Source organism: Lepidochelys kempii, chromosome 9 (assembly GCF_965140265.1).
Source record: "Lepidochelys kempii isolate rLepKem1 chromosome 9, rLepKem1.hap2, whole genome shotgun sequence".
In the NCBI taxonomy this organism is placed as follows: Eukaryota; Metazoa; Chordata; order Testudines; family Cheloniidae; genus Lepidochelys; species Lepidochelys kempii.
This window is the reverse complement of record NC_133264.1, coordinates 58,079,035-58,106,471: the sequence shown is the minus strand read 5'-3', so window position 1 is coordinate 58,106,471 and position 27,437 is coordinate 58,079,035. Positions and strand designations below refer to the sequence as shown.

The following is a 27,437-nucleotide window of genomic DNA, read 5'->3' as shown; positions in this document are numbered from 1 at the left end:
AAAACCCCACCTTACCACCCAGCCAGATTCCTGGTGGCAGGGAAGAGGGAAAGAGAGAGAGCATTGCCATATTTTTAACTTCTGGTGGGTGTTCAGAGACCACGGTGATTAGGACCATAGGCAGGTGGGTTGGGTAGATATATGGATAGGTGATTGGATGGTTAAGGGAAATTATCACAGGATTTCTAGTGCACCAGTTTGAAATCAGTAAATGTCAAACAGAAACTGTCCATCCAGTAACAAGCTGGTTTAAACTAAACAAGTATTCAGATAATGAACTAACCCATTACTTGGCTATTTAACACTGATCTTCTGTTTGCACTAAAACTAGCTGTCAGACAGAGGTATCAGATAGTAACCAGCTTCATGAATCTGGAGAGAGGCACAGAGAATGAGATGAGCTGCGGGCTGCCCAGACTGTTTTTAAGAATGATAATAATAAAACAAAGGGCAGTTGTGTGGTGACAGGTCATTGGTGCAGTGGAGATGAGGTCATCAGTGATGAGTGGGCTGCTCTTTTGGCTTTAGGGGCAGGGTATAAGGATGAAACCAGCCAGGCTGAGAAAGAAGATGACGAGGTGGATCCTGGTAAGACCCACACATATGTTTGGGAAATCCTAGAAGACCAAGGACCAACAGAGTCTGACGCGTCATGTCTGACCTACTCCTACTTCTCTTACACTGACAGCGTGAAGGACATCAACTCTGGCTTGATCGGAGCCCTGCTTGTCTGCAGGCCAGGTGAGGGGCATGGGGAATCGGAAAAGTAAGTGGGTGATTTAATCCAATCAACCGTTTAGTATTTGGTCATGACTGAAAAGAAAACTGGAATCTTCCTTAAATTGGGTATGAAGCAAAGGCAGGACCCCTGGGAGAAACAGCATCTGTTGTGGACATACAGATTTTCTGGTTGACACATTTTCCAAAGGGTGCCTTTATCCATTCCCAATCCAGAAAGTTAACACATTTTCGAGTGCCATGCTGGAAATAACTTGGTCATCTGTTTCCCTCAAAGAATTTCTTGTATTTCCCAGAGATTCCTAAGCAGTTACTGAGGCAATGGTCTCAGGGTGTGAATGTTTGTCCACCTTTTTAGATGCTTTCACCTATGCCATGATTATTCAATGTAAGTCTAGGTATTTTTTCACACAGATAAATTGATTTTGGAAGACCAAATACAGATGGGGCCATGCCAGCATGGATTTAAAGATCACACACAGATGATGTAGGATGTGTAGTACCAAGCCAAATTTAGGATACTCTTGCCTATTCTATGCATGATCCTTTTGCCAGAATGGAGATTGACTAAAACTTCGTTCCCAGTAGTACCTGAAGTGCATAGGAGCAAAAGGTGATGCCAACTTAGCACAGATCTAGATAAGATGGGCTGTTTCAGGTGATTAAATAAAATCCTGTATGGTACAAGAGGGAGTCAGGATAGGACATATTGAACTATCCCTTCAGTACCTAGACCAGGGAGCCTTCGTGACAGCCTTTGCTTTTCCCCTAGGAGCCTTTCTCCTTAGGATCACCAGGCCACAGCACTGGCTCTTCAGATAAGGGGACTTCCTTATCACTCCATGCACTGGACAAAGACCATGAGCAATGGCAGGCAAGAATTAGGCTCCCTCCTGAGTACCCCTCCCAGATCAGCACAAACCCATGCAAGCCCTGGCAATGGCTTCGCTACCTCCAAGAGGTTGAACAAAAGGTCTCCAGGGGAAGAGAGAGATACAACACCACCCTTGCTGTTTCTTTAACAGTAGCATCATCTCTTTCTCTCCTCTTGCTTGTAGGAGCCCTGACCAAAGACGGAACCCAGGGCACATTGCAAGAATTCGTGTTGCTCTTCTCGGTGATTGATGAAGGTAAATACATGGTATGAGGGCGGCCAGATCCTGTATCCTGGCTTAGGGTAGTCAGATTCTGCTGGTTGGGAGAATTTGTGCCACATCTGGAATATTACAAACAAAGCCAGCATGGCCGAACGCACCTTAGCATAGCTGGAGTTCACGGTCTGGGTATTTCCTTCTTTGATGTATTTATTTGCTTTTAAAGGCTGGCAGAAGGTGCTGGATGGGCGGCCCTGGAGAACAAAGTCTCTTTTTTTGATTGGCTGCAGAGCTGCCTCCTGAGCTGAGTCTGAACACACTGGGTGTGTTGACACTGCAATCGGAGGTGTAACTGCAGCACATGGGATAAACCACAGCTAGCTTTGATCTAATAAGCAATGAATCCACAGCAACACAGGCTTGCTGCTTGAGCATGTACTCAGGGTCCTGAGTGAGGTTGTACAGCCCAAGCTGCTACCCTGGCAGTTGTGGATTCACTATTATTTTTACCCGAGCTAGTTAGACCAAAGCTAGTGTGGGTCTGTATCCCTACGCTGCAGCCCCACCTCTGACTGCAGTCTAAACTCCCCACTCTGCCAGAGGGGTGAGACACCAGGACTGGTATTTGAAATCTGGTCTCCTGCATCACAGCTCTGGAAGATAACCTCCACCTGGCCATGAGGTTCAGTTACTGGGACACTGGTTTTATTCTCAGAGCTGGACCCTCATGACTCTAAATCACTTGAAGATGTCCAGGTGCAAAGAATTTTTGCCAGCCCCTGCATTCCCCCTAGCATATGGAAAAAACAGCCTTCAGACAACAGGGCAGTCAAACCCATAGAGGAAATCTAGATTGTGATGAGCTTTACTGGTGCTGAGCGACCTCAACTCCTGTTGACTTCAGTGGGAATAGAGAGTACTTAGCACTTTGCAATGAAAACTGAGCACCTCTCAGGATCAGCCCCTTACTATCCCAGGCACCCCCGTATCTATCTAATCTAATTGATCTATCTATCTATCTATCTATCTATCTATCTATCTATCTATCTATCTATCTATCTATCCCCATACAACCCCTCTATGTATGTATGTATGTATGTATGGATCTATCTATCACCATACACACCCACATATCTAATCTAATCTAATCTAATCTAATCTAATCTAATCTAATCTATCCCCATATACACTCTCTATGTATGTATATATGGATAAATCCATCCATCCATCCATCCATCCATCCATCCATCCATCGCCATACACACCCACATATCTAATCTAATCTAATCTAATCTAATCTAATCTAATCTAATCTATCTATCCCCATGCACCCCCTCTATGTATGCCTGTATGTATCTATCCCCGTACACCCCCTCTATCTATCTATCTTAGCTAGCTAGCTAGTGCCATACACCCTTGTGATAAATGAAGTGTGAGGGGGCTCCCTTTTATGGATGCAGCCAACCAGTTAGCTATAAAATCCCTCTCGGTTGCCGTTCTCTACTTGCTTTACCTGTAAAGGATTAAAAGTCTCACTGCGATGCATAGGTAAAAGGAAGTGAGTGGGCACCTGGCCAAAAGAGCCAATGGGAAGGCTAGAACTTTTTAAAATTGAAACAAGACTCCCCTTTTATCTCTCTGTTGTTGTTCTTGGGGAGAAGCAGAGAGGGAGCAGTGATGCTGTAAGAAGCTTTGGGCCAGGTATGAAAAATCATCAGTATCATACCTAGAAGCTACTCATCTAAAACCCCAGATATGTAAGTAGATTAGGAAGTGTCTAGAAAGACGGGATTAGGTTTATCCCTTTTATTTTTTATGGCTTGTGGATTCCTCTGTGCTAACCCCACGTGTTTTTGTTTTGCTTTTAACCTTTAAGCTGGACCTCAAGAGAGCTATTTTTAATGCTTAATTCTTGTATTTGCTCTTTTTAAATCTAGCAATAGCTGGAGCTTTCAGATGTATTTTCTTTCTTTCTTTTTTAATAAAATTTACCTTTTTTAAGAACCGGTTTAGAGTTCTGTGTCTTAAGAGGTTTGTGCACATGTTGTTTTTTATTAGCTGGTAGCAACAGCTGATTTTCTTTGTTTTCTTCCTCAGCTCTTCCCTGGAGGAGGGTCTGAAAGGGCTTGAGGGTACCCCACAGGAAGGAATTCCCAAGTGCACCTTCCTGGTTTATCAGAGTGGTTTTGCACTTGGGTGGTTTACCAATCCAAGGTCAGAAAAAAGCTGTAACCTTGGCAGTTTAATACAAGCCTGGAGTGGCAAGTATTAATTTTTAGCGTCCTTGTGGGCCCCCACCTTCTGCACTTGAAGTGCCAGAGTGGGGAATCAGCCTTGACAACCCTATCAAATTGAATCTAGCTATCTATCTAGTGCCATACCCCCCCCCCCCCGGCCCCCATACACTGCCTCTATGTAATCTAAGTATCTCGCTATCTCAGGGAATTGGAATCCACACATCATCACAGTATCCAAGTGCTAAGGCCCTGACCCAGCAAAGCACTTTGGTACATGCTTAACTTTAACTTGTCCCGCTGACATCACATGCTGCAAGTCATGCATGTCCTTGAGTTGCTTTGCTGCATCAAGGCCTCACTGATTAGCACCCAGAACAACAGTGTGTAGGTGCTGTGCTGCAGTCACTCCAAATATACTGAAGGCAGAGCTCTGAAGGAGCCCTGTCCTTCACAGAAACACGCTGGACCCAGCACATCCAACCAGACAGGATAAATCAATCAGAATAAAAAATAGTGTTTGACCAGCAGCTTGATTGTGACCTGGAAAGGCCTGGCCGCATGACCTGGCGCCCCCCAGTTTAGGAGAATGAACAGTTGAGGGACTGAGTGCCAGCGTGAGGGGCTCTCACCCGAGAGCACACTGCTGCCCACTCCAGGATTCCAAGGCTCCAGACGCTGAGGCCTCAGCTCTCGCAGTAGATCACACACCATGAATTTCATTTGGCTAAAAACTCTCCAGCTGAACTTCTTTGTCTCTCTCCCCAGGGAAGAGCTGGTACCCAGAGCCCAACCGCACAGGAACTCCTCGGTCCTTGGCTCAGCTGCATGCTATCAACGGCTATATCAACGGCTCTCTGCCCGGTACTGGATGCTGAGGAGTGTGGGAAGTGAAGGGAGGATGAGGGAGAAGGAGGGTCTGGGAGCAGTGCAGGAGGGAGATTGCTTAGAGTGGCACAACAGGATTATAGGGTCACCTGAAGAGAAGGGATATTTAGACTGGAAGCCAGGAAAAAATTCCTGAGGGTGAGACTAGAGGGAATGATAGCTCAGTGGTTTGAGCATTGGCCTGCTAAACCCAGGATTGTGAGTTCAATCCTTAAGGGCGCCATTTAGGATCAGGGCAAAAATTGGGGATTGGTCCTGCTTTGAGCAGGAGGTTGGACTAGATGACCTCCTGAGGTCCCTTCCAACCCTGATATTCTATGATCTGCTAGGCTGTGCATTAGCCTCCCTAGGGATCCCTTTGTCTGTCTTATTTACCCTGGGAGCTCTCCAGGGTAGGGACTGTCTCCTACTAGAGTTTGCACTGAGTGTAGCACACCGGGCCCTGCTTGTAGTCTTTCCGCATTATAGTAATGAACGGGTGGCAGTCTCAGCGCTGGGGATCTCTAACACTAGCGTAAAGGGAGCACTGAGGAAATATATCAGGGGACAATCCAGCACTGACCAGGGATGGAGTAGACAACACAGCAATATTTTACCTCGATTCCATCTTGAAGGGCCCAGTCACACTCCCATGGTAGTTAGCGGCAAAGTGCCCAGGTGTCTTTACCGATGCAGAGTCAAGAATTGTATCCCAAAAGTCTGCCTGAGGAAAAAGCAGGGGGAGAAGTGAAGAGGAACAACAACTGTTTCCAGATGGAGAGTCCTTTCCATCCCTAATTCCTACAGGACAGAACTTGAAGTTCCTAATCAGGGCCTGACCCCATCTCCCATTAAAGTCAATGGCAAAACTCCCATTCACTTCAGGATTGGTCCCTCTTTTTTTGCTCAGTCCTTGCTCCCCTGGGCCAGATTATGAGAGGTGTTGAGCATCTGCAGTTCATAGAATCATGGAATACTAGGGTTGGAAAGGACCTCAGGAGGTCATCTAATCCAACCCCCTGCTCAAAGCAGGACTAATCCCCAATTTTTGGCCCAGGTCCCTAAATGGCCCCCTCAGGGATTGAACTCACAACCCTGGATTTAGCAGGCTAATGCTCAAACCACTGAGCTATCCCTCCCCCCTGGTACCCTGTCTCCAACAGTGACCAGTACCAGCTGCTTCAAAAAAACGGTGGCCGGCAATGCATGAGCTGATCTCTGTGTGATTGCGAGGGTGGTCAGCAGGAGGGAGGAGTCAAGGAACAGCCATATGTGGTATGTTCCCCTTGCTGGACAATGTGCCATATGGTGCAAAATGAATCATAAGCAGGGCCCTATACATTTCATGATTGCAGAGTTTTCCCTTTGCTGGATAACTGCTCCAGAATGCAAATTTTCTTTAAAAGAAAAAGTGTATAGATTTTAAGGTCAGAAAGGACCATTATGATCATCTAGTCTGACCTCCTGCATAAGACCCAACAGAAGTCAGAGATCCTGGCACGACAGGTTTCCAGAGCTTAGCACCTGTATGGGTTGGCCCATTGGTGTCTCTGGGTGGAGTGGAGGCTATAACTGTGTGATTCTATGAGCTGTTCTCTCATTGGTGCATTTCCCCTCCCTTTCTGGCAGATCTCCAATTGTGCCAGAAAAGACCAGTCTATTGGCACGTCATTGGGCTGGGTACTGCCCCGGAAGTGCACTCTATTTTCTTTGAGGGCCACACATTCTTGGTGAGGAGCCACCGGCATACAACCTTAGAAATCTCACCGGCCACCTTCCTCACCGCTCAGACCATGCCCACCACCAGCGGCAGGTTCCTAATGTTTTGTCAAATCCCGGCCCACCAGCAAGGTAACATCCACCAGCCATCAGACTGGGAGGGATCAGGAGAGAGAGGATGGGCTGGAATCAGAGATGTGTGAGGTGACAAGACTCACAGCTCCCTCATGCTCAGTTAGACTCGCCTAGACCCAGTCACACCCCCTCTATTGATCTGCAAGGGGGTCTAAGGTTGATGTAATTGGCACACTGAGGAGCTGAAAGTGGGAGTGGGGCTATTTAACTTACACCTTTTCATAGGCACCAACTCTGTGAGCACTCTGGGGCTGGAGCACCCACGGAAAAAAGAAAATGGGTGCTCAGCTAGAGTGACCAGACAGCAAATGTGAAAAATTGGACAGGGGTTGGGGGATAATAGAATCCTATATAAGAAAAAGACCCAAAAATCGGGACCGTCCCTATAAAATCAGGACATCTGGTCACCCTATGCTCAGCACCCACCAGCAGCCCTGCCGATCAGCTCTTCTCCCTCCCCCCAGTGCCTCCTGCCCGCCGAGGATCAGCTGTTCAGCGGCATGCACAAGGCGTTGGGGAGGAGGGGAAAGAGTGGGGGCAGGAAGAGGCGGGGCGGAACCGGGGGAAAGAGGCGGGATGGGGGCAGGGCTTGGGGGAAGAGGTGGAGTAGAGGCTAGGCCTGGAGTGGAACAGGGTTGAGCACCCTCTAGGAACTCAGGAAGTCGGTGCCTCTGCACCTTCTTACCCCTGCCTACTGCTTTTCTTGCTACCATCCTCTCTTCCAGCCATTAGACTTGTGAGATTTGCCATCTTCGACTCCTTTAGGCCTGCGGGAAACTCAGAACTTCTGCTGTTGGTTACAAATTGATGAGTGGATGTGTAAGTCAGGAAATAAGCACATCTTAGAAGTCTAATGGGCTGTAAAATTAAAGCAGTGTCCTCTCCCTTACACTGGATAAATCAGGAGTGATTCCATGAATGCCAGTGGTATTATACCAATATAATACAGGTGTAAGAGGGAGGAGAATTACTGAGGCCCACCTGGAATTATTTAGCGTCATCTCTGAATTTGGTCCAGAATCTGTCCCAGATTTGTTTTTTCCTGTGTTATTTCAAGAAGCAAAAAGAACAACACAAATTTCTCCAGAAGTCTGCAGCAATTAATTGGAAGCTAACCCAGGCCTCAATGTAGAGTGTGTGTTATAGAGCTCCTTAAATGATCATTGGTATAATTAATTCTGTCTTTGCAGACGTAGTGGCTGTAATGCCTCTCCCATCTGGTTGCACTGGAGTCTGTTGGCTGTACATTTGTCTTATGTCATCTACGGATACATACGTATAAATCCCTGCCCTCCTCTACTAACCTATCTAATTCCTCTCCTAATCACTATCCTCATCTGTTTCTCCACATCAACCTACTTACCAAGACAGATATAATAGGGCTAGGTAGCTGTGTGTCCATCTGATGTAGAGGCAGGTAAACCGGAGATACTAGTGAAACAATATCCAGAGCTGTGAGTGAGTGAGACAGACAGACAGACATTGATGTTTCTGCCTGGCCCATTTGAATCCAGCTGGCATGGAAGCATACATCAGTGTGGAAGTCTGCCTGGAAGAGCCCAAGATGAAGATGAGGCTGGCCATAGATGCACCAGAGGAAGACTATTATGATGACAGCTATGATCTGGACAACACAGTGATTATGTTTGATGAGAGTGACTCTTCCCCCTCAATTGGCGCACGTGCTTTCGCCAAGCAGGAACCTGTGACCTGGATCCATTACATTGCAGCTGAGGAGGTGGATTGGGACTACGCCCCAATAATGCCCACTTATTTGGACAGGTGAGAGCATGTTAGCATGGCCAGGGAATGGGGCAAGTACAGGCTTGGCCAGCTGTTCCCTTTTCCCCCCTCTGAGTTTTCTTTCTCTTTCTCAAACCACCATGAAGCCTCAGCCAGACCCTTTCCAAGAGCTGCTTACTTCTTCCTCATTAGGCTCAGGACAAGAAGAGAGTGGGCTAAGTTTTTCTCTTAGGTATACTCGCCCAACCTCAGGGGAGTGAGAGCTGAGTTTAGCCCTTATATTTAAGCCATATTCCTTGCTGCTGGCAGATGGTAGGCTGAGCCATACAAGTCACCAAAGCCATAATGTGGTTTACTTTCTGCCCATGGAACCTGATCTAAAGGGAACTGTTGTCATTAAGAATCCTATCTGAGGGTGTATTATATTAGACAATACCATCAACATCATGGCAAAAAGGACTACCCCAGAATAAAGGCTGGGTGAGCAATCTAATATAGCCCGAAGCAGCATGCACAGTACCGGAGCATGGGGCTCCGTTTGGTCCCTTGCCAAAGGTTGGGAAGGGTGTGGAAATGACACAGTCAGCTCCTGGGAGAAAGGGAATTGTTTGATCTACTGTACCAGTAGTCACTAGCTTTCCACAAGCCACTTACCAGTAGCACAGGTAGAGTTCTAGAGGGAACTGTGAGGTGCAAGTCCTCCGAACAGAGGGTTCTGTAGTTGGTGCTGAAATACCCAGCCCACCTTGCCCTCTTAAACTGTGAGGGTGCCATGGTGAGCCATGTGTGCTCCTGTGCTACCACTCTGCTGGTTTCAGTGGAGATACACCAGGGATCCCTTTGGCCCTATATTTTTGCAGATGAGAGATGTGATTGCATTGTCCTGAGAGGATGGATCTGTACCAGATACAAGACAAGATTAGCCCCTAATGATGCTCCACTTCCTTCTGGGTAGCAGTAATCTGAGAATTCTATCATAGCAGTGTCTTACTCAGCACTGCCTGGTAGTGACAGTTGTCACCATTTATCCCACTCGCTCTACTCACGCAAGCTTGCTTGGGTATTAAGCAGGGTCACAGGGTTTTGCTTTCCCATGGAGAGTCTCAGCCCAGCCCCCAAAAGACAAGTATCAACCTCTCAAAACTCACTTTCCCAGTTAGCACTGACTGGGCCCCTTGTCTGCAGGGAAGCCGAGGGCTGAATGGGCTAATAGAGGGGGTCCTTCCAGATCAGGGTCAAGGCTTGCTGTCAGGGCAGTAAGAGGATGCTGTCTTGGCCAAACAAAGTAGTTACTCGGTCATGTGATTTTGGCACATCTGGCAGTGACCCCAGCACATGTGGGCAAGTGCCACGCTCACTGCTTTGCTACAGTAATCAGTTGCTGCCAGGACCGGACACGGTTAACGAACCTCTTGTTGTTAAATTGTGTAGTCAATAGCGTGCCCACACTTGGGTCTGTTATGAAATAGACTCAGGAGTCCAGTAACCATTATCAGCCAGATTTATTGCTAAAAGCCAATACCGGAAAAATGGTTCAATACGATACCAATTTCTGGGATGCCGTATTGTTGTTAAATTCACCTTACATAGAAGGTATGCTCCCAGAGCTACATGTTTCAGCTGGTAGTATTTTTGGATGATTTTAGAGGTTACAAACCCCTTCACACTTCACTAAAACCCAAACATCACTTTGTCCCCATTCCTTAACTTGTTCTGTACCTTCTTTATCTTTGTTGTGGATACTAGCACTTCAGATACTGATCCAAGAAGGTATCTGTACCAGGGCAGAACATTAATGGATTTTGCCTTTGACAAGTTTGCTGTTTTCTAACTCCAAAGTGACTTCAGCTTTGCAAACTGTTATGGGATACTTAGCATAAGTGAACAGGATTATAGAAAGAAAAAGGCTGTTTTAGGCCATATAACTGCTAGAACTATATATATACAATATAATGTTATATTGATATTGTGTGCTTAATGCATATTAATACATCTGGTGTGAATAATGCATATTGATAATGTGATATATATATACCCCAGGGTATATATATATTAATTAGCCCCTTGTATATTGGTCAACACTGTCCTACAACTCCATCTGGTGTAGGCTTCCTCTCTTATAGAAGTGATAGCCTGCATTTGAATCCAGTCTTAGGGTTGTGGAAAAGTTGTATTTTGTTGCATTGTTTTTCAGGGCAGGGACTTCCTTTTCATCCTGTTTCTGTACAATGCCTAGCACAATGTGGCCCTGATCCATGATTGGGGCCTGTGTGCACTACCATGATAACAAATTTATTATTATACAATTATTAATAATAATAATGATGGTGATAATAGTAAAAAATCAGCTCCTGTGCCCACCCCTGGCAATTCTGCCTGGGCTTACTCAGTTCTCCTTTCCCTCTCTCCCCTGTAGAAGTTACACAAGTCAGTTTCTGGAAGCTGGTCCTCAGCGAATTGGTTCAAAGTATAAGAAGGTGATGTTTGTGGAATATGGGGATGGGACCTTTAAGAACCGCAAGATATCAGATCAACGTGACACAGGAATTCTGGGACCTGTCCTTAAAGGAGAAGTTGGGGATCAATTTACGGTAAGAAAAAAAGAGAGACGGCTTTCTGGTAAGAGGGATGGGAAGGGTAAACTCATTACTGATTTATTACTGTTCTTCTTCCTGGTTCTCTATTCATGCCTATGATCCAACACAGATTCTGTACTGAGTCCCTTGTAGTGGCTAGAGTCCACCAGAGAAGAGGACTTTCCTTCAATTGCTACTGAAATCTAGAGGTAAAAGCCTCATTGACTTCAGTGGAAATATACATGGGATGGATTTGGCCCAATGCTCTTGACTTGTCTTTAATGCAATCAGCTGTGCTTAGTAATCGTCCTAACCCATACATGGTACATGCCTCCCAACAGTTCTCTTCCTTCCTTCAGTCTTCTCCAGCTATGTGTGGATTGCACGGGTAATTTAGGATGTACAGTACCTGGGGGAGGCTGCTTTATATGCACAGTCTATCTCACTGTACCCTTTTATTAACCAGCTGCTTGACTTGTTTATCATTAGCAAGAGGCAGCGTGGGTTTCTGGTGAGAACAGGTTATGATTCAGCAGATTCTAGTTCTAGTCTCTTTGATTTGCTGTGTAGCTGACCGCAAGGAACTGAGGCCAAAGACTTCAAACTCGGGTGGCACTTATCTCCATATTTATTTGATTGGGCAGATGTTCAGAAACGCCACACACCCATTTGAGGTGGATGACAGTTGTGGGTGCTCAGCACCTCTGTGAATCAGGCCACTTATTCAAGTCTCTTATGAATTCAGTGTCCAATTATGGGAACCCATGTTTTAAAAAATCAGTCTCAGCCACTCTGGGGCTCACTTTTCCCATCTGTAAAATGGGTCTAAATAATATTTACCTACCCTCTAACAATTCTGCCATTTCCATGCTCTTCCATGGACGGACTGAAACTGGGACCTCAAAGAAAGTCAGGATCATAGCGTTTAAGGCCAGAAGAGACCCACTGGATCATCTAGTCTGACCTTCAGCCATCAGAGGCCACCAGCACCACCCAGCGCTCCCACACTAAACCTGACAACTGAAATGAGACCAAAGTATCACAGCCCACAGGAGACTAGACTGTTATGTGCCACAGACAGAGAACAGGAGGGACTGAGGTGCACCAGTGCCCGAGGCCCCCTGCAATAGCAAGGCAAAGTGTGCCTAAGACCAATCCAGAAAAGATGGAGACAATGCTGAAGATCATAGAATCATAGAGTATTAGGGTTGGAAGAGACCTCAGGAGGTCATCTAGTCCAATCCCTTGCTCAAAGCAGGAAGGACACGAACTAAATCATCCCAGCCAAGGCTTTGTCAAGCCGGGCCTTAGAAACCTCTAAGGATGGAGATTCCACCTCCTCCCTAGGTAACCCATTCCAGTGCTTCACCACCCTCCTAGTGAAATAGTGTTTCCTAATAGCCAACCTAGACCTCTCCCACTGCAACTTGAGACCATTGCTTCTTGTTCTGTCACCTGCCACCACTGAGAACAGCCTAGCTCCATCCTCTTTGGAACCCCCCTTCAGGTAACTGAAGGCTGCTATGAAATTCCCCCTCACTCTTCTCTTCTGCAGACTAAACAAGCCCAGTTCATAGAATCGTAGAATATCACGGTTGAAAGGGACCTCAGGAGGTCATCTAGTCCAACCCACTTCTCAAAGCAGGATCGATCCCTGACTAAATCATCCCAGCCAGGGCTTTGTCAAGCCTGACCTTAAAAACTTCTAGGGAAGGAGATTCCACCACCTCCCTAGGTAACGCATTCCAATGTTTCACCACCCTCCTAGTGAAAAAGTTTTTCCTAATATCCAACCTAAACCTCCCCCACTGCAACTTGAGACCATTACTCCTTGTCCTGTCCTCTTCTACCACTGAGAATAGTCTACAACCATCCTCTCTGGAACCACCTCTCAGGTAGTTGAAAGCAGCTATCAAATCCCCCCTCATTCTTCTCTTCTGAAGACTAAACATCCCCAGTTCCCTCAGCCTCTCCTCATAAGTCATGTGTTCCAGTCCCCTAATCATTTTTGTTGCCCTCCGCTGGACTCTTTCCAATTTTTCCACATCCTTCTTGTAGTGTGGGGCCCAAAACTGGACACAGTACTCCAGATGAGGCCTCACCAATGTCGAATAGAGGGGAACGATCATGTCCCTCGATCTGCTGGCAATGCCCCTACTTATACATCCCAAAATGCCATTGGCCTTCTTGGCAACAAGGGCACACTGTTGACTCATATCCAACTTCTCGTCCACTGTAACCCCTAGGTCCTTTTCTGCAGAACTGCTGCCAAGCCATTCGGTCCGTAGTCTGTAGCGGTACATTGGATTCTTCCATCCTAAGTGCAGGACTCTGCACTTGTCCTTGTTGAACCTCATCAGATTTCTTTTGGCCCAATCCTCTCATTTGTCTAGGTCCCTCTGTATCCTATCCCTACCCTCCAGCGTATCTACCACTCCTCCCAGTTTAGTGTCATCTGCAAACTTGCTGAGGGTGCAATCCACACCATCCTCCAGATCATTTATGAAGATATTGAACAAAACCGGCCCCAGGACCTACCCCTGGGGTACTCCACTTGATACCGGCTGCCAACTAGACATGGAGCCATTGATCACTACCCATTGAGCCCGACAATCTAGCCAGCTTTCTATCCACCTTATAGTCCATTCATCCAGCCCATACTTCTTTAACTTGCTGGCAAGAACACTGTGGTAGACCGTGTCAAAAGCTTTGCTAAAGTCAAGGAACAACATGTCCACTGCTTTCCCTTCATCCACAGAGCCAGTTATCTTGTCATAGAAGGCAATTAGATTAGTCAGGCATGACTTGTCCTTGGTGAATCCATGCTGACTGTTCCTGATCACTTTCCTCTCCTCTAAGTGCTTCAGAATTGATTCCTTGAGGACCTGCTCCATGATTTTTCCAGGGACTGAGGTGAGGCTGACTGGCCTGTAGTTCCCAGGATCCTCCTTCTTCCCTTTTTTAAAGATGGGCACTACATTAGCCTTTTTCCAGACATCTGGGACCTCCCCCGATCGCCATGAGTTTTCAAAGATAATGGCCAATGGCTCTGCAATCACATCCACCAACTCCTTTAGCACTCTTGGATGCAGCGCATCCGGCCCCATGGACTTGTGCTCGTCCAGCTTTTCTAAATAGTCCCGAACCACTTCTTTCTCCACAGAGGGCTGGTCACCTCCTCCCCATGCTGTGCTGCCCAGTGCAGTAGTCTGGGAGCTGACCTTGTTCGTGAAGACAGAGGCAAAGAAAGCATTGAGTACATTAGCTTTTTCCACATCCCCTGTCACGAGGTTGCCTCCCTCATTCAGTAAGGGGCCCACAATTTCCTTGACTTTCTTCTTGTTGCTAACATACCTGAAGAAACCCTTCTTGTTACTCTTAACATCTCTTGGTAGCTCCAACTCCAGGTGTGATTTGGCCTTCCTGATTTCACTCCTGCAAGCCCGAGCAATATCTTTATACTCATCCCTGGTCATTTGTTCAATCTTCCACTTCTTGTAAGCTTTTTTTTTGTATTTAAGAGCAGCAAGGATTTCACTGTTAAGCCAATCTGGTCGCCTGCCATATTTACTATTCTTTCTACACGTCGGGATGGTTTGTCCCTGTAACCTCAATAAGGATTCTTTAAAATACAGCCAGCTCTCCTGGACTCCTTTCCCCCTCATGTTATTCTCCTAGGGGATCTTGCCCATCAGTTCCCTGAGGGAGTCAAAGTCTGCTTTTCTGAAGTCCAGGGTCTGTATTCTGCTGCTCTCCTTTCTTCCTTGTGTTAGGATCCTGAACTCGACCATTTCATGGTCACTGCCTCCCAGGTTCCCATCCACTTTTGCTTCCCCTACTAATTCTTCCCAGTTTGTGAGCAGCAGGTCAAGAAGAGTTCTGCCCCTAGTTGATTCCTCCAGCACTTGCACCAGGAAATTGTCCCCTACATTTTCCAAAAACTTCCTGGATTGCCTGTGCACTGCCGTATTGCTCTCCCAGCAGCTATCAGGGTGATTGAAGTCTCCCATGAGAACCAGGGCCTGCGATCTAGTAACTTCTGCGAGTTGCCAGAAGAAAGCCTCGTCCACCTCATCCCCCTGGTCTGGTGGTCTATAGTAGACTCCCACCATGACATCACCCTTGTTGCTCACACTTCTAAACTTAATCCAGAGACTCTCAGGTTTTTCTGCAGTTTCATACTTGAGCTCTGAGCAGTCATACTGCTCCCTTACATACAGTGCAACTCCCCCACCTTTTCTACCCTGCCTGTCCTTCCTGAACAGCTTATATCTCCATCCATGACAGTACTCCAGTCATGTGAGTTATCCCACCAAGTCTCTGTTATTCTAATCACATCATAATTCCTTGACTGTGCCAGGACTTCCAGTTCTCCCTGCTTGTTTCCCAGGCTTCGTGCATTTGTATATAGGCACTTGAGGTAACCTGCTGATCGCCCCTCTTTCTCAGTATGAGGCAGGAGCCCTCCCCTCTCACACGCTTCTGCCTCCTCCCTGTATCCCACTTCCCACTTACCTCAGAGCTTTGGTCTCCTTCTCCCGGTGAACCTAGTTTAAAGCCCTCCTCACTAGCTTAGCCAGCCTGCTTGCGAAGATGTTATTCCCTCTCTTCGTTAGGTGGAGCCCGTCTCTGCCTAGCACTCCTTCTTGGAACGCCATCCCATGGTCAAAGAATCCAAAGCCTTCTCTCCGACACCACCTGCGTAGCCATTCGTTGACTTCCATGATTCGACAGTCTCTACCCAGGCCTTTTCCTTCCACGGGGTGGATGGACGAGAACACCACTTGCACCTTAAACTCCTTTTTCCTTCTTCCCAGAGCCACGTAGTCCACAGTGATCCGCTCAAAGTCATTCTTGGCAGTATCATTGGTGCCTACGTGAAGAAGCAGGAAGGGGTAGCGATCCGAGGGCTTGATGAGTCTCGGCAGTCTCTCCGTCACATAGCCAATCTTAACTCCTGGCAAGCAGCAGACTTCTAGGTTTTCCCGATCGGGGCAGCAGATAGATGACTCAGTCCCCCTGAGGAGAGAGTCTCTGACCACCACCACCCGCCTCCTTCTCTTGGGAGCGGTGGTTGTGGAACCCCCAACCCTAGGACAGTGCATCTCATGCCTTCCAATCGGCGGAGTCTCTTTCTGCTCCCTTCCCTCAGACGTATCATCTGGTCCACTCTTCGCATTAGTACCTGTGGAGATAACATGAAAACGGTTACTTACCTCTATCTGCCCTGCTGGTACATAGACGTTCCCCTTTTTTCTTCTGGAGGTCACACGATGCCAAATTTCTTCACCATCCTTCTGTCCCCAATGTGCAGCCTACTCTGAATCTTCAGAACCTTGTGCCCGTAGAAGCCTATCCTGACATCCGTCCAGGAAATCTTCAGTTTCTCTTATGCACCGCAGGGTCAATACCTGTTGCTCCAGACCTTGAACCTTCTCTTCCAGTATGGAGACCAGCTTGCACTTTGTACAGACAAAGTCGCATCTGTCCTGTGGAAGAAAGACAAACATAGCACATCCAGTGCAGGTCACAACAGCTGAACACCCCCCATCCATGTTACCTTCCTTCTATGAGCTTCCTAAGGAGTTGTAGTAATTACTCAGAGAATCCGACAAGATGTAAGCCACAGTGGGCTCTCCCCAGGCAAATTCCTTTTGTTAACTGCTCTGCTGTTCGCTGCTCAGCTGGTTCGCAACTGACTGGCTTTTTATGCAGTCAGGCCCACTTAAGGCTCACCTGGAACAAGGCACACCCAGTTCCCACCCTTTTCAAACAACCAATCAAGCACACAGCACACAGTCACACTGTCCTCACAACACTCAGATACTCACCAACACAGCCTCCTTAATGCAGCCCTTAGCGTACCTCCTCTCAGGCAGATCCCAGGCAAACTCCTTTTGTTACCTGTTAGTTCCCTCAGCCTCTCCTCGTAAGTCATGTGCCCCAGCCCCCTGATCATTTTCATTGCCCTTCACTGGACTCTCTCCAATTTGTCCACATCCCTTCTGTAGTGGGGGGACCAAAACTGGACACAATACTTGAGGTGTGGCCTCACCAGTGCCGAATAGAGGGGAATAATCACTTCCCTCAATCTGCTGGCAATGCTCCTACTAATACAGCCCAATATGCCATTGGCCTTCTTGGCAACAAAGGCACACTGTTGACTCATATTCAGCTTCTCGTCCACTGTCACCCCAGGTCCTTTTCTGCAGAACTGCTGCTTAGCCAGTAGCCTGTAGCAGTGAATGGGATTATTCCTTCCTAAGTGCAGAACTCTGCACTTGTCCTTGTTGAACCTCATCAGATTTCTTTTGGCGCAATCCTCCAATTTGTCTAGGTCACTCTGGACCCTATCCCAACCCTCCAGCATATCTACCTCTGCCTCCAGCTTAGTGTCATTTGCGAACCTGCTGACGGTGCAATTAATCCCATCATCCAGATCATTAATAAAGATGTTGAACAAAACCGGCCCCAGGACCAACCCCTGGGGCACTCCACTTGATACCGGCTGCCAGCTAGACATTGAGCCGTTGATCACTACCCACTGAGCCTGACAATCTAGCCAGCTTTCTATCCACATTATAGTCCATTCATCCAATCCATACTTTTTTAACTTGCTGGCAAGAATACTGTGGGAGACCATATCAAAAGCTTGGCTAAAGTCAAGCTATATCACATCCACTGCTTTTCTCATATCCACAGAGCCAGTTATCTCATCGTAGAAGACAATCAGGTTGGTCAGGCATGACTTTCCCTTGGTGAATCCATGTTGATTGTTCCTGATCACCTTCCTGTCCTCTAAGTGCTTCAAAATGGATTCCTTGAGGACCTACTCCATGATTTTGCCGGGGACTGAAGTGAGGCTGACTGGCCTGTAGTTCCCCGGGTTCTCTTTTTTCTCTTTTTAAAATATGGGCACTATATTTGCCTTTTTCCAATCGTCCGGCACCTCCCCTGATCACCACGAAGTTTCAGAGATAGTGGCAATGGCTCTGCAATCACATCAGCCAACTCCCTCTGCACCCTTGGATGCATTAGATCTGGACCCATGGACTTGTGCAAGTCCAGCTTTTCTAAATAGTCCTTAACCTGTTCTTTCACCACTGAGGGCTGCTCACCTACTCCACATGCTGTGTTGCCCAGTGCAGCAGTCTGGGAACTGCTTTGTCTGTGAAGACGGAGGCAAAAAAATCATTAAGTACTTCAGCTTTTTCCATATCATCTGTCACTATGTTGCCTCCCCCACTCAGTAAGGGTCTCACACTTTCCCTGACCTTCTTCTTGTTGCTAACATACCTGTAGAAACCCTTCTTGTTACCCTTCACATCCCTTGCTAGCTGCAACTCCAGTTGTGCCTTGGCCTTCCTGATTACACCCCGGCATGCTCTAGCAATATTTTTATACTCTTCCCTAGTCATCTGTCCAAATTTCCACTTCTTGTAAGCTTCCTTTTTGAGTTTAAGCTCACCGAAGATTTCACTGTTAAGCCAATCTGGTCGCCTGCCATATTTCCTATTCTTTCTGCACATCAGGATGGTTTGTTCCTGCATCCTCAATAAGGCTTCTTTAAAATACAGTGAGCTCTCCTGGGCTCCTTGCCCCCTCATATTAGCCTCGCAGGGATCCTGCCCATCAGCTCCCTAAGGGAGTCATAGTCTGCTTTTCTGAAGTCCAGAGTCCGTATTTTGCTACTCTCCTTTCTTCCATTTTTCAGGATCCTGAACTCAACCATCTCATGGTCACTGCTGCCTAGGTTGCCACCCACTTCGACTTCCCCTACCAATTCTTCCCTGTTTGTAAGCAGCAGGTCAAGAGGAGCACAGTGTGACCTTGCACCCCATAATGCTTTGTAGAAATATGCTTATGAATGTAAATATAACATAACTGGAATATGTTTTATGCTACGTATGCCATGTAACATATCTCTGCAAAGGTTATGATCTACTGAATATATTCATCCTATTTGTATGTATGTATCATATTTTGTATTCATAGTTATGAATATTAGCTATGTACTGTGTACTTGTTTGTTTGTTTTAAGTAGCCTCAGTGAAGCATTTGCTCAGCTTCTTGAGTAAGTGCCCAATCAAGAAACACTTAAGCTGACAATAGACTTTGATAGATGCCAATCCACATCTGAGCTTTCCTGGGAACATTCCTGTAGAGAACTAAGTCATGCATGGACATGTGACTTGCCCAGGTGACTCCAAAATTCCATCTTGTAGAGGGGATTCTACACAGGGGGAAGGAGGGGGTTCCACCCACAAGAGAGAAACTATATAAAGCCCTGGGAGACCCCTCATTTTGTCTTCACCTGTCTCAAGAGATAGCCTCTCCATCCCCAAAGGATACCTGAAAGAAACTGGAACAAAGGACAGTAACCACAGGGGTGTGAGTGATTGCTGGACCCAGAGTAGAAGCAGACTAGTCTGTAAATGAAGCTTATTGGAACATCTAAGTGCAGGGTCCTGCACTTAGGATGGAAGAATCCAATGCACCGCTACAGACTAGGGACCGAATGGCTAGGCAGCAGTTCTGCGGAAAAGGACCTAGGGGTGACAGTGGACGAGAAGCTGGATATGAGTCAGCAGTGTGCCCTTGTTGCCAAGAAGGCCAATGGCATTTTGGGATGTATAAGTAGGGGCATAGCGAGCAGATCGAGGGACATGATCGTTCCCCTCTATTCGACATTGGTGAGGCCTCATCTGGAGTACTGTGTCCAGTTTTGGGCCCCACACTACAAGAAGGATGTGGATAAATTGGAGAGAGTCCAGCGAAGGGCAACAAAAATGATTAGGGGTCTAGAACACATGACTTATGAGGAGAGGCTGAGGGAACTGGGATTGTTTAGTCTGCAGAAGAGAAGAATGAGGGGGGATTTGATAGCTGCTTTCAACTACCTGAAAGGGGGTTCCAAAGAGGATGGCTCTAGACTGTTCTCAATGGTAGCAGATGACAGAACGAGGAGTAATGGTCTCAAGTTGCAGTGGGGGAGGTTTAGATTGGATATTAGGAAAAACTTTTTCACTAAGAGGGTGGTGAGGGTAACACTGGAATGCGTTACCTAGGGAGGTGGTAGAATCTCCTTCCTTAGAGGTTTTTAAGGTCAGGCTTGACAAAGCCCTGGCTGGGATGATTTAACTGGGAATTGATCCTGCTTTGAGCAGGGGGTTGGACTAGATGACCTTCAGGGGTCCCTTCCAACCCTGATATTCTATGATTCTATGGTCTCTGAGGGTGAGATTTCATCTGTAATCACTTTCTTACTGTATTAGGCTTAGACTTGTGTGTTTTATTTTATTTTGTTTGGTAATTCACTTTGTTCTGTCTGTTATTACTTGGAACCACTTAAATCCTGCTTTTTGTATTTAATAAAATCATATTAACTTATTAATTAACCCACAGTATGTATTAATACCTAGGGAGGGCAAACAGCTGTGCATATCTCTCTATCAGTGTTACAGAGGGCAAACAATTTATGAGTTTACCCTGTGTAAGCTTTATACAGGATAAAACGGATTTATTTGGAGTTTGGACCCCATTTGGAGTTGGGTATCTGAGTGCTGGAGACAGGAGCACTTCTTAAGCTATTTTCAGTTAAGCCTGCAGCTTTTGGGGAACGTAGTTCAGGCCTGGGTCTGTATTTGTAGCAGGCTAGCATGTCTAGCTCAAGCCAGGCAGGGCACTGAAGTCCCAAGCTGGCAGGGAAAACAGGCTCAGAAGTAGGCTAAGCACATCAGGTGGCAATCCCAAAGGGATTTCTGTGATACAACCCGTTACACATGGCCCCTAGTCAGTTCCTCCAGCACTTGTACCAGGAAGTTGTCCCCAGCACTCTCCAAAAACTTCCTGGATTGTCTGTGCACTGCTGTATTGTTCTCCCAGCAGATGTCAGCGTGATTGAAGTCCCCCATTAGAACCAGAGCCTGTGAATGACCACAAGGAAAGCTTTGAAGACATAGGGCTATAGACGCTAAGTGTTATTGTTGTGTGTTGTCATTTCAGATTGTGTTCAAGAATCTAGCAAGTCGGCCTTACAACATCTACCCTCATGGGCTCACCAGCATAAGTTCCTATCACCCAGTGAAGTCTTCTGAAGGTGAGATTGGCTGAGGAAGGACACTGGAATTTAGCAGAGCTGTTGGCAAAGATCACATACCTCAGAACAGGAGAGTTTTGTGAAGCCCTCAGTAAATGGGTTGTTTTACCTATTCGAAGTACTTGGGTACTTATGTCCTCTCAGACTGCATTAACTCTTGGGGAGAGACCCCTCTGCACTGTGGAACCCTCTCTTTCAGGGAGGTTTTGAGGACAGGGGCTGACAGGAGAGGTCCTGTTGATCAGGGAACTGAGGGTCAGCCAAAGGGGTCCAGGAGGCAGTGTGGAGTCCTCCCTCATGCAGATAGCTCTGGCCTCTCTAGGGCCCCCAAGATCTGAGAAGATCTGCATGTTCTGGAGTCCAGATCTCCTGCTGCTTCCAGTGAGAGGCCAACCCTGCCCGACAACGGCAGAATTCAGAGGAGGCTGTACAAAGGGAACCTCATGGGGTTTCCTTGCCTCTGCAGAAGTTCTGCAATGTACGATCATTCTATGGTCTCATGTTCCCTCATGATGCTTCCAGACAACAGAACCGATCCCTCTGCTGCTGTTCTTCATCAGTAGCAGAGGAATCACCGAGCCTCAGACATCCTTGTCTTTACACAGGATTTCTTTAGCATATCAGATCATCCAAGTCAGTATCCCCCTCTGGCTGTGGCCAGCAATGCTTCGTAGGAAGGAAATACCCACTGCTATAATTCACCTTCTAGTGAGCGATGCCGTATATGTGCACTGGGGGAATTCGTTCCCATCCCATGCACAGTGATCAGCATATGCCTTGTATATTTCACTTTCTCCTCATTCCCTGGGCATTTCATACTGACCAGCCCCTCCAAAAACCTTCCTGGAACCACACAGCTATAAAATGGGGTTTAAATGGTAGCTTAAAGCAAAGTCAACTAAATAAACTTGTGTAGTTCTAAAAGTGTTTTGAATGATCAATTGGCATTTATTACAACATTCCTTAACATAAAACACTGCTCTATTAGCAGTGGTGTAGTAAGGTAGTGACATGGCTGTCAGCTGCAGTGTTTTGAGCCATTGTTGTAGGATAATGCAATATTTTTATTATATAATCAATGCCTAGCTCTTTTCAGCAGTAGATCTCAAAGCATTTCACAGTTTTTAATGTATTTAGCCTCACACAGCTGTGTGAGGCAGGGCCATGCTATTATTCCCATTGTACTCATGGGAAACTGAGGCACTGAGCAACTTGCCCCAGGTCACACAGGAAATGTGGCAAAATTGAACCAAGGTCTCCCAAGCCCTTGGCTAGTGCCCTAGCTGCTGGACCATCTGACTGGGGACAATGACAATCACTAATCCTCCTCCTCCTGCCATTTTACTTAATACAACCACCCAGTTATGCCACCTTCCCAGTGACCAGTACTGAAATCAACAGGACTGCTTCGCAGTCAGATGCTGCTCAGTGGATTGGAATCTTATCTCATTTATACCAGTGTAAATCAGGAGTAATTGCATTGAAGTCAGCAGAGTAACACTGTTGTAAAATTAGTGTGAGGGTGGCAGAATCAGGCCCTTTGTGGCATCAGTGAAATTCTCCCTGGGCAGGAATCCTCCGTTCTGATGCTGCCAGGATGGGTGAGCTGGCCACACAAGCGCTCTCCTGCTCTGCTTTAATTTGGGGTTTCCCTCTGGTTCAACTTACCCTCCTGGTACTGCTTCTTGTTTTCCTCTGTGCAGTTGCTAGGTTACCACCTGGCCTTCCAACCACTGCTGGACTGCTGCCTGGTGGGAATCTTTGGGAGACACTGTTACTTAGGAACCATCGTGATTCTTGGGTAGGCATCATGCACTTCTGTCTCCCTCCTCTTTCTTCCTTAAGGATTAAAACTATCTAGGGCAACAATCGCAGTGCATGAACAAGATCCTCTGCTGCTGCTTCTAGCTGGGATGGGAACCTCCAAGAAAAGGAGAGGAACCAGTGGCTTCAGGTTTCATAAAACTAGATCAGATTTGCAAGCCCCCCCTTTTTTTCCCCCCTATGATTTAATTTAAGCTAGTGCCTTCCTCCAGGACAGCTAGGTTCTGTTCCCGGCTCAGCCACTGACTCACTGCGTGACTGTTGGCAAGTCACGTCCATGCTTGGTGGCTCCGTTTCCCCAGCTATAAATTTGGCAGAACACTCACCTATCTTTGTGGGATCTCTGCCTAATGATTGTTGTGCCATAATTTAAGGGTGATCAATTAAATCCAAGTTTTTCTAGCAAGTTGGGCTCTTAATTAGGAGTGGATGAGCCCCCTTCAGAAGCATATTGGGCATAAGCAATTGCCCTGAGGAGGTATCATCATGGTATTTATTTGATGTTAGCGTTTTCTGTCTTCTCGCCAAACTTCTTTTCTCACAGTTATTCTGTATTTGTTTGTCATTCTGCCCTTCTCTGCATCACTCTTCACCCTATCTATTCCCTTGCCATTTCACCTATAATCCCCACTCAGCAAGACACAACCCAGATAAATTTGAGTTCAGATCAGACTCAGCCCATGATACTCATAAGTGGTTTCAAAATTAGGCACAAACCTTCCCTTTCATCCCTGGCTCTGTTTGGCTCAGGCAAGTACTAGCACCTCCAGAGAAGTCTCCATACCTTCCCACCATATTGTACAGGCCTTTTGGGTTTGCAAATGTGGTCCTGATTCAGGAAAGCACCTAAGTGTGTGCTGAACTTTAAGTGCCCTTCCTGAAGGGGAATGCTCTGTTGGCTCATGGTCTTGGGCTGAAAGTGTTGCGGGATCAGGCTTTCTCATGAGATTTCAGGAGCTCTGATTGGGGTTGGGCCAGCAGTCCCCACAAAAGAAGCTCCAATCATGGAATCTAAGTACTGTTGCTTCTGGACCTAGATGCTTGTCCTTGACCTTCTGTTGCTTCTACAGGATGCTTGTATGATCTTGATTCCTACTTGACCCATTCAATCCCTTCCTTCCTGCAGCCCATTTTATAAGTAGGATTACCCCCTCCTCTGAATGAATGCTAATGAATTGCTTTTGGGGGTTGTCTGTTACTAGATAAAGATGTGAAGGATATACCTATTGAGCCTGGCCAGTCATTCAAGTACAGCTGGAAAGTGACGACTGAGGATGGGCCAGCTGGCTCAGATCCTCGTTGCCTGACCCATTTCTACTACAGCTCCATCAACCCAGTCCGAGACACGGCCTCGGGGCTCATCGGCCCCCTCTTGATCTGCTCTAAAGAATCGATGGATCAGAGAGGGAATCAGGTGAGCTCTTCCCTTTCTGCGTAACCACCTGCCATTGCGGAGGTGGGGGTGTGGCCAAAGTGTGCTGGAGTCCCATTCCTTGTCTGTCTGAGCTGCAGGACAGAGCCATTGCAGTGCGACATAGTGACACTGCACCACAGCTTCCCAACATTTGAATTTTCCCATGGTGATAATGCATCATTGCTTGCTAATTTTTCATCCTTAGGGACAGATCCCAAAGCCCTTATGTAGGCAAATCTCCCATTGGCTCACGTGGGAGATTTGCTTGGTTAAAGGGCTGCAGAATTTAGTCTTTACTTTCCATGACACCAATATTAATCAGAACTGACAAAACACGTGTCTGTCCCCTGGATTTCAGTGTAGACATATGGTTACCTGCTCTGAACAGCTGGTTCTGCTGTCAGGTGCCTGGTCATATATCCATATGATGGGTAACTTACATTACTAAGGGATGCCCTTATATTTGAGATCAGAGCTGAGGTTACAGAAATGCAGCAGCTGAGTTATATGAAATGATTCATATTGTAACTCACACCTATGCTCTCCTGCCACTGAAGGATCTCAATGATTCTGGAATAATAATCATAATAATCCCTAGCTCTTTTCATCCATAGATCTCAAAGCACTTTACAAAGGAGTCATGATCATTATCCCTGTTGCACAGATGGGGAAACTGAGACACAGGGAGGGGAAGTGACTTGCCCAACGTCACCCAGCAGGCCAGTGGCAGAGCTGGGAAAAGAACCCAGATCTCCTAAATTGCAGTCTAGTGCTCTGTCCACTAGACTGCACTGCCTGAGAGGAAACAGCCTCATAAGTGCATAGGTCACTAACATATCCATGGCACCAGGTGCATAGTAGTGTAACAGCAACATTAAGAGTGAGGGAGTGTATTATAAGGCATGACCACCCCATAGCACTTCCTTTTGCCCAAGCATGGCACTGCCAGCACTCCCTGCCTCAGTTTCCTTCCCTGAGGTGGATCTCCTCAGCTCTCCAACATAGGTCTATGCTGGAGATGTGGCTTGGCCCTCCAGCCGTGTCACAATGAACATGACCCCTTCCGGGGTAACAACAATCCAGCTAAAAGTCCCAACAAACAAAAAGGTTCTTCTGCCCTCCATGGGAGTCTTTTTAGCCTACCCTTTGCATCCTGGTCCCAGCCCCTTTCTGGGTTATTTTGGTGTCTTCCCTGCTCCAACAGAGGGCACTCGGTCCCAGGCTGGTGCCCCTGGAGAACCCGGCCTTCTGCAAACCCTGGCTCATGGCCATACCACTCCCTGGGATTGCACATCCCAGACTGAGCTCTGTCAACCCTTTGATGAGGCCCACTGTCACCTGGCCCCCTGCCCCCTCAGGCTGGGAAGCAGCAAATCCCTTATCGCACAGGTGGGGCTGGCCCCATCTCCCCAGAGTATCACACACCCTGTTCATGAGACAGAGGATTTGTTTTTGTTCTGGTCCTGTCTCTGTGGCCCTGAGCAAGGGCCCAGTCCTACAGAGTGCTGACCCCTTCAATGTCCTTTTAAGACACTGGGAGTTAAAATTAATGAGCTCTGACAACAAAATCTATTGACGTTTTCTTAAATCCCCAATACATATGGTCAGTGACAGGGCTTTTGGCTACTGCCAGGGTTTCATTGGTGTCAGTGAAGGTAGAATTTGGCCCCAAAGGTTCAGATGTTTGCTTTGGATGAGCATCTAGCACATGTCTGCTCCTCCAGAGCCCACTCCTGGGCAAGGAGACTTGCAAGAACAAGCTTTCACGGTGCATTTCCAGTGCTTCTCTTTGGGTTGAGGCATGAGTTGTCCTTTCTGCAAAGAGCTTCTCCCAACCCTGATTGTAACATGAACACAAAGCAGCATCATGCTCAGCCTGGCTACTGTGGCTCACTCTGGAATCTACCATCTCTGAACTCACCTAATATAGCTGCTGCCTACATACTGTGAGGCTCTAGGTTGGAGTTTGGCAGCAGCCATATCCCGGCTACGTGCACGCACAGGACGTGCAGCCACAGGACTCTGCTAGCTGGCTGAGAGCGCTGTCATGCCCACTGGCTGAGGCAGCGAGGGGGCAGGCCAGAGCTGGAGTCAAATGTGTGCATGGTGATGGGGTAGCGGCAGGTCAGACTGCATCAGAGGTGGCCAGGACAATGGTCAGAGCTTTCTGGGGGTCAGTAGGCGAAAAAGCCAAGCCCCGTCACTGGGTCAGTGGGTTGGGGAGGTGAGGTCAGGCAAGGTAACAAGGCAGGGCTGGGAGAGGCAGCAAACAGCAGACAATGATATGTTGCTCAGACAGCTTCCTCTTCCTGTTGGGGCCTTTCTATAGTCCAGGTACCCAGTGAGAGTGCTCCTGTCCCTCCAATCAGGGGCCCGTAGGCCTTTAGCAATCAGGCTGTTGGTCAGGGAAGGGATTACATGCATTGCTGGGCACAACAGCTAAGGCTGCCACCTGGTGGGCCTGGGTGCAGTACCAACATCCTGCCCAGTCTTGGGTGGTAGTTGGCAGGCACACTGTGACCTCTGAGTATAAGTTTACATTCTGGCCAGAGCCATCCCAGATTATGAATTAACCCCCTTCCTCTGTGATTCCCAGATGATGTCAGATGAGACGAGGTTTGTGCTGTTTTCGGTCTTTGATGAAAACCACAGCTGGTACCTGGCAGAAAACATACAGCGGTTCTGCACAGATGCAGCTATGGTGAACCCACAGGATCCTGAATTCTATGCTTCAAATGTTATGCACAGTGAGTATCCCAGGGTGGGAGCTGTAAGTGAAGGACTGAAGGAAAAAACAGCATTATCCATACATAAGGACCTATCTTATTTATTGGCTCAGCACAGTTATGGTAGATCAGTGTTAGCTGATACTAGCTAGCAATAGATGACCTGATCTTGGGTTCTTTCTTGATTGTAAGCTGGTCATGACTGTCCTGATCTGGGCTCCTTCTGGAGCGGGAATGTGATCAACACCTGGTTGTTGTCAGGGAGTGA

General features: G+C 47.2%; 1 protein-coding gene across 2 annotated transcripts in view; it reads left to right on the top strand.

Moving 5' to 3' along the window:
- The window catches only part of F8 (coagulation factor VIII), a 75,029-nt gene that overhangs the window by 11,938 nt on the left and 35,654 nt on the right, over positions 1–27,437 (top strand). For both annotated transcript variants that reach the window (XM_073360566.1, XM_073360565.1), the window contains 9 exons: positions 529–741; positions 1,797–1,868; positions 4,835–4,930; positions 6,563–6,784; positions 8,302–8,569; positions 10,947–11,121; positions 21,112–21,205; positions 24,232–24,443; positions 27,040–27,190. In XM_073360566.1, the coding sequence (XP_073216667.1) occupies positions 529–741; positions 1,797–1,868; positions 4,835–4,930; positions 6,563–6,784; positions 8,302–8,569; positions 10,947–11,121; positions 21,112–21,205; positions 24,232–24,443; positions 27,040–27,190 (1,503 nt within the window). The remainder of the gene's footprint in view (positions 1–528; positions 742–1,796; positions 1,869–4,834; positions 4,931–6,562; positions 6,785–8,301; positions 8,570–10,946; positions 11,122–21,111; positions 21,206–24,231; positions 24,444–27,039; positions 27,191–27,437) is intronic.